At 49.6% G+C, this 12,063-nt stretch overlaps 1 protein-coding gene across 4 annotated transcripts in view; it reads right to left on the bottom strand.

Moving 5' to 3' along the window:
- Positions 1 to 12,063, bottom strand: part of LOC119456179 (atrial natriuretic peptide-converting enzyme) — a 608,985-nt gene that overhangs the window by 100,255 nt on the left and 496,667 nt on the right. For all 4 annotated transcript variants that reach the window (XM_049660866.1, XM_049660865.1, XM_049660868.1 and 1 more), the window contains one exon: positions 5,427 to 5,519. In XM_049660866.1, the coding sequence (XP_049516823.1) occupies positions 5,427 to 5,519 (93 nt within the window). The remainder of the gene's footprint in view (positions 1 to 5,426; positions 5,520 to 12,063) is intronic.

Here is a 12,063-nt window from a genome sequence, read left to right as displayed (position 1 = left end):
TCGCACTACCTTCCGCGTAGAATGATTGAAACACGCAGATATATACACACACACCTTCCTGTCATCACATCTACGAGCTAGGAACCTGCAGAAACAAAAAAAGGAGTACGTGACGTAGCACATTTCGTCGGCAATCTGTGCTAGCGCGGCAGAGGACTCTCTATTCTAACGAAAGAGGCGTTTAGAAGCGGCTCTAGGTGTTTAATACGTTACAAGACGTGATATTAGAGCAGAATGTACGCAAAGCGCAGCGGAATCGGCCTTAGAAATGTCTAAATCAAGAAAAAAAACTCGGCAGAGGCTTTAACAGTTTCGAGGCAGAGATTAATATTGCTACACGCGTGTTGTATTTGGTCGTTTGAACGAGGCGCGCGGGCGCCATCACTCGAGCAAAGAGGAGGAAGAACCAACTGGGCTCGCGCTGGGAATCCTAGCTCAGCTGGGGCTCGCGCGGTGAATCCAACCGGTCAGCGCTGCAACCGCCACTGTAAATATAATCTGTACATACATAGTTCCTCGTTTGATTGACTCGTCCTTTGCGTAACAATATGACAGCTGGAAAAGCAAGAAGGCACGTTTCAGTGGTACCGTTTTACGCCCACGAGTTAATGCGTCTTCGTCGCTGTGCGACTAGAAGATTTTCCTTAGCTCGTTCATTTTTATTGCGATAGCAATTATATGGATACTTCAACCGGATTTCTGCCGTCGGCGTCGCCGTCGCCGTGAGGTTCCGTATAAAGTCCAAGGGCGATAAAATCGTCGCCGCGCCCCGTATGCGCGAATGAAAGCGCGCGGGGGACGCGCGCTATCACGGAGAGCGAACGCACGGCGGAAAGCAAGCGCGACCGTCGCACCAAAGGCCGTGGGGGTATGGGAGGGAGGGAGGCGGGGCGACGCTGTGCTGCTTGACCAAATGCTTATCTTGCAACCGGGCGCAAAGGGAACTGGTCACTCAATCTCCCACGCGAAAGCAAGAAAGCGGGAAGGCAGCGCGGGAGGGAGGGGGGGGGGCAGCTTCTCCTCTGCCAACAACTTCTCTGCATAACTTCTCTGCACTTTGCCCAGCGGTGGCGGTCGCCCGCACCGTCTCTTATCTCCACACGGCTCTGACCTTTGTATGCGCTGTGCATGCGCCGCTCAGTTTCCGTTGCAGCGATAGACCGCGCGAACCTTTGCCCACTGCGGCGGCTGCGCTTGCTGCCAGCGTTTTGACAGTCGTTGTCTGCGGTCATTCAGTGTGATCTATTCATGCGTGCTTGTGCGCGCTGACACCACGATTGTTATTTCAGTTAGTAAGCGAATGTGTCCAAGTTTATGCAGCCGATAAAATCACTATCCCTACTCCGAATAGCTCTCTACTAATTTGCTTTCGCAATCGATGCTTTGACATTTTTTTTCTGCAGGACCCATGCGTGCCTGAAATAATTACAACAAAAGAAAAAAAAACGAAGTGGTGGCGTTGAGGTAACGTATCCGCTTGCCAAGCTGCGGTCCAGTGATAGATTCCCCGTCGGAAGCTACTTCTTACCGCGGTTAATTTCTTTAGAGCCCAGCAGTCCTCCTTGCCTGCGGGCTCTACGACACCTAGGCCCTCTGGATCGGACAAAGAAGCCCGAAACACCCGCGAGCGTACGCCGCGAGCGGGCGTCCAACGCCTCGGCGGAGGTGATGGATACATCGCCAAGTCCACCAGCATCCCAGACGCCGAAGGATCGGTGCAGCTCTCAGGAGCGCGCCCAAAAAGAGAAAACCCGCATCACGGGGCCTGTAAAGGGGCAGATATACTCCGACGTAGCGTGCGCGCGCGGCACGGCGACGTTACGTCGGCTGAAGCGCCACCCTCTACAGTCCGACGGCTCTCGACCGCCGACGTGACCGGCGGCTCCTGACGCGCTCGCACGTCGTCCGGCTCCGAATAGAGCCGCCTGCATTTCGCGCCGACCGCGCCGAACACGTCAGCACTGAGCGCCCTCTCTCGTTGCTGTAGCTACTCACCGCCAGTACAAAATGGCCGCTTCACACGAAAACGCGCGCGAAATCCGCACACAGTGCGCACTGTATCCGCACGAAACGAGGGAGACACTCCACAGGCACAGGTCCGAGTGGCGAATGGAATTGTTTTGGGGGTTCACGACAGATGGCGCGACGTTCTGCGCATTAACTGCGCACGCGCTTCTCCAGCTGCGGCCGCTGCGCCGCGTCGGAAGTGGTTGCACTGTAGAGAGCCGGACTTGCGCCTGGCGCGGTGTCGCCGACGTAACGTATACGACCGCAACCGCCGCCCGCCCGCGCGCCGAGAACGTCGGAGTATAACAGAGCCTTAAAGGTCTACCTAAACGGGCTACCTAAACGCGAAAAACTTTGTCTGTCTGTCTTGATTTGTCTTGTCTGTCTGTCTGTCACATTCAACCGGCCGGCCAAAACCAACCAAGCTCTAGCACTGGCGGCACGCGGTCATACACGTCAACATTACACAGCGCAAAGGAAACCTTAGGCCTATTTGAGGTAATATGCACATAACCGTGATCCCAAGCGTCCATTTAATTAAGAATACACATTTGGGCTGGTTTTTACGTTAGCAAATGAAAAATCAACGCGTTAGAATTGGTGTCGAAGCGACGCTACGTGTTAAAAACAAGCCGACTGAAGCCGCGGCTCTGTAGCCGGCTTTAAGCCAACTGTAATAAAAGGTCCCAACAGATGGCGGGAGAGCAGGGAGAACACGTGAAATTTGAATTGAATTCAGCAAAACATCCACTGCATTCATCATGGGAGGAGTGAGAGGAGAGGGGAAGAGCGTGAGGGGTGGTGGGGGGAGAAGACAGGGTGTTACGTATCAGGGGAGGCAGAAGACTATCGTCCTTCGACGTCATTTGCAGCGAAGCAAGCAGATATGCGGCCAATTTTTTTTACTGCATGTGCATAGTCACGCCAACGAAAAGCATGCTTACGTCAGCCTACTAGGCAGCCCTATACTCTGTTTTATACACCAGGTGCAACACTGTGGAGGCTGAGAAACTTTCTGCAGTAGCTGCGTTCGACCGATTTTTGTGAAAGTCTTTTTATTGCGATAGCTATTATATGGACACTCCAAGCGGATTTTTGCCGTCGTCGTCGTCGTCTCCGTCACCGTGAGGTTGACCTGGGTGGAGCTACCGGATTGATTGGTGGGGCCTCCGGCCCCGCTTTAATTCTTGCTCCTCAGGACTTCAAAAAATGTCGCAGTTTCGCCCGAAAGGCGAAGCATCGATTGCGATAGCAAATTAGTAGAGAGCTATTCGGAGTAGGGATAGTAGTTTTGTCGGCTGCATAAACTTGGACACATTAGCTTACTAACTGAATTAACAATCGTGGTGTCAGCGCGCACAAGCAAACATGAATAGATCACACTGAATGACCGCAGCCAACGACTGTCAAAACGCTGGCAGCAAGCGCAGTTTCACGCGGTCTATCGCTTCAACGGAAACTGAGCGACGAATGCACAGCGCATACAAAGGTCAGAGCCGTGTGGAGATAAGAGACCGTGCGGACGACCAGCATCCCCGGGCAAAGCGCAAAGGAGAAGTTGTTGGCAGAGGAGAAGTTGCCCCCCCCCCTCCCCCACTCTTCCCCCCCTCTTCCCGCTTTGTTGCTTTCGCGTGAAAGATTTAGCGGCAAGATACGCCTTTGGTGCCGGAGCACAGCGCCGCCCCGCCTCCCTCCCTCCCTCCTTCCCATACCCCCGCGGTCTTTCGCACGACGGTCACCTTTGCTTTCCGCCGAGCGTTCGCTCTCAGTGATAGCGCGCGGGGGGGGGGGGGGGGGGGGTTGCCCTCCGTGATAGCGCGCGTCCCCCGCGCGCTGTCGCTGGCGCATAGGGCGCGCGGCGACGATTTTATCGCCCTTGGAATCTATACAGAACCTCACGGCGACGGCGACGCCCACGGCAGAAATCCGGTTGAAGTGTCCATATAAGTGCTATCGCAATAATAAAGTTCCTACTCACTCACTCCTTATAAAGTCCAAGGGCGATAAAATTGTCGCCGCGCGCCGTATGCTGTACGTGCGAGTGAAAGCGCGCGAGGGACGCGCGCTTTCATGAAGAGGGAACGCACGGCGGAGAGCAAACGCAACGTCCGCCGTCGTGCGAAGGGCCGTGGGGGGATGGGAGGTAGGGAGGGAGGGGAGGCGACGTTTAGCTGCTGCACCAAATGCGTATCTTGCGACGTATCCGTATCCCATACCGTATCCCACGTATCCGTATCCCACGTATCCCACGCGAAAGGAGGAAAGCGGGAAGGCAGCGCGGGAGGGAGGGGGTGCGGCTTCTACTCTGCCAGCAACTGCGTACTTGTACTTTGCGCGGCTCCGGGCTGTCGCACGCACCGTATCTTGAAAGCGATTTCCACATGGCTCTTATCTTTGTATGCGCTGTGTGTTCGCCGCTCAGTTTCCGTTGAAGCGATCGACCACACGAACCTTCGCTCGCTGCTGCAGCCGCGCTTGCTCACGACAGCGTTTTGGCAGTGGTTTTCTGCGGTCATCGAGTGTGATCTATTCATGTTTGCTCGTGCGCGCTGACACCATGCTTGTTAATTCAGTTAGTAAGCGAATGTGTCCAAGTTTATGCAGCCGATAAAACTACTATCCCTACTCCGTATCTCTACTAATTTGCTATCGCAATTGATGCTTCGCCTTTCGGGCGAAACTGCGGCTTTTTTATATAAGCTCAGTAATGAAAGAAAAATAATTTATCCTTAAAAACAAACAAACCATGTACTCATACGGCTGCTAACACTTTGTTTTAGATCAGTTAGTTTTTCGTTGTTCTTTATCTGCAGCCCATCGCGGCAGCCTCACGTGCATGCTCGCGCGAACAAGCGCCGCTGGCGCGCAGCGAAGCATAGACGGAGTGATACATTTTCGTGACCGTACTTCTTGCGTAGCTTCCACTGCACCTGATGTATGAAACGGAGCAGGCACGTAGCCAGTAGGGGGGGGGGGGGCACGGCCCCCCCCCCCCCGGAATTTTGATCTTTCCGTGCTTTACCTTAAATCATTATTGCAAAATAGGTGCTCTCCTCAAGTAGTCAAGGCCTTCAGCAAGTGGGACACCACCCCCCCCCCCCCCGAAAAAAATTCCTGGATACGGGCCTGAAACGGAGTATACGAGTATGTCCGTGCTGGGTAGTCATTTTTTTTCCTCGCTTACATAGCTACATCGACGAGCCATTAGGACAACCGTATTCTAAAAACATGAATAAGAATGACGCCAGGGTCGAATAATCCCACATACGGTTCTGTTGTTTTCATTTGCTCCGTACTCGTCTACGTGTCCTGGTTACATTCGAGACTTTGTATAATGTGTTCATCGCAAGGCCATGCCTCGCGTAGATGGAATGTTAGTCAACTTAGGTTGTCTGCTCGTCAGCAGTTGTGCTGCTCACCGCATGTTGTTTCATCCGAGAAATCCGGGCAGTCGACGACACCGTCGCAGATGTGGCCTTCCTTGCCCCTGGCCTTCAGCTCATTCACGCAACCTGCGAAAAGTGCGGCAAGTGTGAAGTGGGCATAACAGAACACAAAATGTGGATGAGGAGGGGGGTCTTGTTCCAGTCTACGTGAGCTTTGTGCTAAAGCCAAAACGTGCATCAAAACTTTCAAAACGCATAAGCCATGTTGTCGTCACCGTGAGTAGCTCACTCAAGACAAAAGTAGCCCTGCTACTTAGTGCGCACTGCTAATTAGCTCACCTTCACGTCTGATGACAGAAATTCTAGCCTTCGGGCGCAGAGTTCCTTACAATATCCATGCGCAAATTTTATTTGTAGAAGTTTTGTGGACACCAGAAAGACCACTTTCTCATTCAGTGAGATAATTCAAAAGGGCAACAAAACCCTTATTACGATTCTTTTCCATGCTTCGGCAACCTTGTCAAATCAACATTCCGACGCACAGCTTGAGTGCGACAGACCAGAAATGTGCAACCACGCCTTTCATAGAGCGCTCCATGTATAAACTCCGGAGGGCTGTATCGGAGACGCAGCCAAAGTGGATAGGAGCAATGTCTGGTGCGTGCTGCTCAGGGTTTGTGGCCACCAGGGTACAGAAATGACGCAACCAAAAGCACAAGTGACATCATCATCATCGTCAACAGCAGCCTATATTTAGGTTCACTGCAAAACTAAGGCCTCTCCCAACGATCTCCATCACCGCTGCGTTGAGCTAGCTGATTCCAACTTGCGTCTGCACATTTCTGAATTTCATAGTTTCTGCCGTTCTTGACTGCACTTCCCGTCCCTTGGCACCCATACTGTAACGGTCCAACGGTTATGTCACATGCTCTACGCATTACATGACCGGGCAAGGTCCATTTTTTCTCTTAATGTTATCTAGAATATCGACTATTCCCATTCGCTCTCTGATCCACACTACTGTCTCCCTGCCTCTTAACATTACACCTAACATTTTTATTGCGACAGAAATTATATGGAGACTCCAGGCGCATTTCTGCCATCGTCGTTAAGTTCCGTATAAAGTCCAAGGGCGATAACATCGTCGCCGCGGGCCGTATGCCTTATGTAGGCCGACGATGGCGGCTCAGTCTTCTTGCGAGCGCAAGGGTGAAAAGCGGCCAGGGATTTTACCGTCGCACGCAAGGCACCGGGTGGGGGGGAGGGGGGCGTATGGCGCGCGGGCCCCATCTTGAACGCGATCAGCGACGGGGACAGAGTCCGCCATGCACTGTGTTCTCGCCCTTTAGTTGGCGTTGAAGCGAGAGGTAGCACGAAAGTCAATTCGCTCGCTGCTGGGCCATGAATCCTCACTGCAGCGTTTTGACAGCGACTTTCCGCGGTCATCGAGTGTAAATGCTTGTTAATATATAGTTGGTAAGCGAATTCTTACAAGTTTATACGGCCGATAAAACTCCTTACTTCGAATAGATGTCTACTAATTTGCTATCACAATGCATGCTTCGCTCGGGCGAAACTGCGACTTTTTTTCGTTCCATCGCCCTCTGTGTGGTCCTTAACTTGTTCTCGAGTTCTTGGCTAACCTTCAAGTTTCTGCCCCATATGTTAGGACCATTAGAATGCAATAATTGTACATTTATCAATTTTCAACGACAGTGGTAAGCTTCCAGTCAGAATTTGGTAACGTCTGTCGTATGCACTCCAAGCCATTTTATTCTTCTGTAAATTTTCTTGTCAGAATCAGGGTCATCTGTGAGTAAATGACCTAGATAATAGTACTCCTGCACAGACTCTAGAAGATGACTGGCGGTCATGAATTCTTGTTCCCTTGCCAGGCTATTGAACATTACCTCTGTCTTCTGCATATTTATCTTCAGCCCTACTGTTACACTTCCTTGGTTAATGTCCTCATTTATTTGATGCAATTCATCCCCAGTGTTGCTGAACAGGAAATGTCATCTGCAAACTGAAGGTTGTTCAGATATTCACCGTTGATCCTCACTCCTAATCCTTACCAGTCTAATAGCTTGAATCCTTCTTCTAAGCATGCAGTGAATAGCATTGGAGAAATTGTGCCTTCCTGCCTGACTCCTTTCTTGGTAGGCATTTTTCCACGTTTTCTGTGGAGAATTAATGTATCTGTGTAACCTTTTAGGCATTTCCCAAGATATTTACGCATAACTCTTGTACTCCTTGATTACACAATGTCTTCGTGACTGCTGGTATCTCTGCTGAATTAAATGTATTTTCGTAATCTATAAAAGCCATAAAGAGAGGCTTATTGTAATTTGCAGATTTATCAATTACCTGTTTGGTGATACAGACGTGACCCATTGTGAAGTATCGCTTCCTGTAGCCAGCCTGTTCTCTTCTTTGATTGAAGTCTAATATTGCCCTGATTATATTGGAAATTATATTCGTGAATATTTTATATAGTACTGAAGGCTAGCTAATCAGGCCATAATTCTTGTAATGACATTCTTCGAGATCTCCGGTATACTGAAGTGAGGCATCGCGTATAAAGGGGTGCAAGCTTTTCAATCATAATATCTTCTCGATCTTTGATTAAATAGACTGTTATTCCATCTTCTCCTGCCACTTTTCCCCGGGACATGTCTTGCAAGGCCCTTCTAACTTCATCGCTAGTTATAGAAGGAGCCTCTGCATCCTGTTCATCACTGCTTTCAATGAAAGTTGCGTGGCTGCTCTGGTAGGGACTGTACAGCTGAGTACAGAATTCTTCTGCTGCTTTTACTATATCATCGAAACTGCTGACGAGATTACCCTGTTTATCTTTGATACATTTATTCAGTGACAAAGTGACATTTATTCCCGGTTAAAAAAGTTTACATGTTTAACATATGAAACAGCTAAAGGGTGGCTGGATCATACGGTCTAATCTTGCAATTGTGCTAAATCTCTCTTAGAAGTTGGCCTGCCATGTGCAAAAGCGGAGCGCGTGAATTCGCATCCGTCTGCCCTAGTCTCTTTATGCCATTTCTGAACTCTACGTGTTGAACTCGGGGGTGTCATAGCTGAGCAACTGTCAAATTCCTGCCGCAAGTTGAGCACTCGTTAGCACTCTTGATAACCACGGGTTTAAGTTTGATGGATTATATCTACTTTGGTTGAGGTTGAGCTCTGTCAAACGCGACCACTGAGCATCGTTCACAGGTTGGCAAATTGTCAACTTGACGCCCATGAGTAGGGAGAGGTAAAGATAATTTATTTGAAAGGCAAAGAGGTCGGCCTGAGCGAGCATGCTACTCTGCACAGGGGAAAAGGGGGACAAGAAAGAGCGATCCAAGATGAAGATGAGGGCAGCAAGAAGGGTTGCATATATACGCTAACACAGTGGTTTCCTCAAAGCCTTGTGTCTAGTCCGGTGGTCTTCAAGTGGCGGACAAAATAGTACTTTCGGACAATGTTTGTCTTCCAATGCCTGCTAGCGTCTTCCGCTGTGATGCGTACAGAAGGCAGTCGCAAAACAGATGTTGGAGACTCTCCGACACTTGGCAGCGTTCAAAGTCCGGGCTGTCCGTACGGCCAATCAGATGTGCACAGCGTCGACTGAAGGCAACGCCCAGGCGAATCCGGTGAAGCATGCTTGCTTGGCATCGCTTGACTTTAGCTGGGAGGCGAAAAGTCCTCTCATAGTCTATTTCCAAAGTGGATGGCGGGTGTCCGCTGCAGACGCAGGAGTGGAGCACTTCGTACACTAGACATTGTCTGCATATGGGTGACCCGAAGTGATGGGTGGTGAAAGGGCCGCCCAGGCCCAACGTCTCCGGAAAGAGGCTTCCTTCTCCCGAAAAAGATTGTGCGGAAGTAAGCAGACACTTAGCAGAATGAGGATACGCGTGTCCCACTGGAATATTCAGGAAATTAGAACAGAGGTTAGGGATCTCCATGCTTATATATAATTTCATTCCGACATTATGCCGCGTGGCAAACCAGCGAAATAAAGAAAGTAGATACATATGACGATTATTGTTTCAGGGAAAGATACGCCACCAAAGCATGTAGACGTTTTTCTAGAGTGCTAATACTGATAGAAAGATTGAAAAAAAAATCATGGGCTTATCCTCTTTAGCGACCTCGAAAGTGCAAGAGGAACATCTGCAATTAAGCAAGAGACGACTTGAAGATTTTGGTTAAGGGCTTGTGACCGAGCGAAAATGTGAACCCATTTAGTAGGCTCCGTGATGCACTTTACACAGTAGAGCTGGAGGCATGAATCTCAAGAACCGCCTGGGCAAGCCAATTTGTAATGGTGATGCGGTTCGTTTTCAGGAGAGTGGTGTCCTTGCTTTGTTTTCACATACTTCACAGACGCTTTGAAAACTGCTAGGTTATCATGTTATCCCACTGGAGGGCTACGTGGTACTGTCAGTCTTTGCGGTTTGGCTAGGAGGTCTGTAGCACCAAGTCACCATTATTGCGCTCTCCTCATTAGCTCTGAGGGCAATACCTTGTGTATCACCTCGCTCGCGTTTTTGCTGTGCTGCGCACTTCCGGTGACGGTCTTGCGCGCGATCGTTTGCGTTAGGTTCGTTTCGCGCAGCGCACGCGCCCTGTGCACCTGAACACCTGAATAGCGGTATAAGTCAGCGCCACATGACCACTGGGGCAGACGCAAGTAGATCAAAGAGCAGGATCGCGCGCTTAAACTCGGTAGAAAACGGCAGATGTTTCCTGCGACGTATACGAACAAGCAGACAAAACGGAAATACGCCCCTCTTGCTACGGCATCAAGCAAAACAGTCTCGCAGACATTCGCGGGTTGTAGGTTTTATTACTTCTCTAAACTTTAAATCATCGAGTGAGGCAAGACAAATACCTGCTGTAGCCTTGAATATTTCTACAAGTCACTCGTCGGGGTGAGTGATGCGAATTACGTAGGCACCCTTGTGCGTCGGACCCAGATTCTTCAGCAGGGAGCACGGCTTCTTCGAGAAGGGCGCGCGGCGTTTGGTTTGAAATTACAGCTGTTTTCGCGGCGCGAAGCGGTGTAACACTCGGCAGACGCGATATCGAGCACGCATTGTATACACTGCGCTTGTCCGTTTAAGATGACCAAACCTGGCGCCGGCCGTTAAAGGCTTAGAAACTTTCAGTGATGATGAGGCTGCTGGCCACTCAGGCTTTCACGATGCCTGCGACAGCATCAAGACTAACTGTTTCCTGGCTGACCTTTCCAGCAGTATAGCTAAGTATACTGGGTGTTTCAGTTAACTTGGACCAACCTATAAAAATATGCAAATGGCTACTTAGCTGGAAAGAACCAAGGTAATATTGTTTGCCGTCACTTGGAGATACTCAGATTACTTTTTTTTGTATTCCGCCTAATTATATAATTAGTCTTAATTAATTTATCAACTTGTCAAGTATTATACTTAGATGAAAAGTGTCAATGAAAACATTGTAGAGCAACGTGAGAAACTGCCTATACAGCTTTCTTTTGCTCAATACGTGCTACACAATATTCCTAGCGTGAAATAGAGTGACAGTTGGCTCGCGAACGGGCTCGTCGTAGGGCCGAGCTAGACGCACATCGAGCGAGACGCACATCGGCAGCGCTAAACTTGCTCTCATTACTGGCACGCAAAAAGGGCGGCGCAACTTGCACGCGGAAACACAGAGAGAAACATCACGCGAAAAGCAAAACACACTGAAAGAACCCCATAAAAGCACTCCTAAAGCATGGTCAACACGCGAAGCACGCAAAAGCGAAAATGGTGTATAACAATGGTGAAACAAAAGATGTACAATATAGACTACTTGCCAAGTTTGACTTGCACGGTGTAACACTCGGTGTATAACTAGCATCGCTTCGCTATACGACCATTTTCACGGAGTGGAAGGGGCGGTCATTTTTTTTTAATGCGTATTCCCTGCTTAGGCAGCGGTGATTGTCTTTCGGGCCTCGCCAAAGACGCTCAGCCGGCCGCCCTAAGCAGGGTACGGTAATTATTCGCGGTGCGAGCCGCCTGCGGGACGCGCCTTCCGCCGCTCGCATCATGCTTTGTTTGTTCGGGCCGGCTAACCTAAGTATGGCTGATTCGGGGCGCGAACTACTAGGACACAAGCTAAGGCAGGAGAAGAGACGTGACACAGCGCTGATTGGCAACTGGAAGTTTATTCGAAAGGTTAGAAGCTTTAAAAACGCGATATGTCATACATCATCATAAAGAGCATCTAAAAACAAAGAAAACTTTCGGTGTTACGCATGCTAAGAAATCCACCATCTGTTAAGCCACATCTAGAACACGCTCGCTAGTATTTGTTCAGCTGTGCGCCGGCGTACCGAAAGATTGAGCAGCTGCACTACAGATGTATGCAATCGGTCCAGTTGTAGTGTTAATCACGTAAACAAATGTGTTTCTTGCTCAACGTCAGTAGTGTATTAGACCAGGCTGAAAGAGCATTTGAATTTCACAATAGGGACTGCGCACACGCATCTCACAATACATATAAGACTTTGCAAGTTGCAGGGTAAATGCACACTCCATTAAAAATATAGACAGTCCTATTATAAGCACAGAAATCAAGCGACAAGAGAGGTTGTAGAAGCCCACGATATATATACATATCTATATATACCTCGTGG

The sequence above is a fragment of the Dermacentor silvarum genome, chromosome 1, assembly GCF_013339745.2.
Source record: "Dermacentor silvarum isolate Dsil-2018 chromosome 1, BIME_Dsil_1.4, whole genome shotgun sequence".
Classification (NCBI taxonomy): Eukaryota; Metazoa; Arthropoda; class Arachnida; order Ixodida; family Ixodidae; genus Dermacentor; species Dermacentor silvarum.
This window is presented reverse-complemented; position numbering and strand designations above follow the sequence as displayed.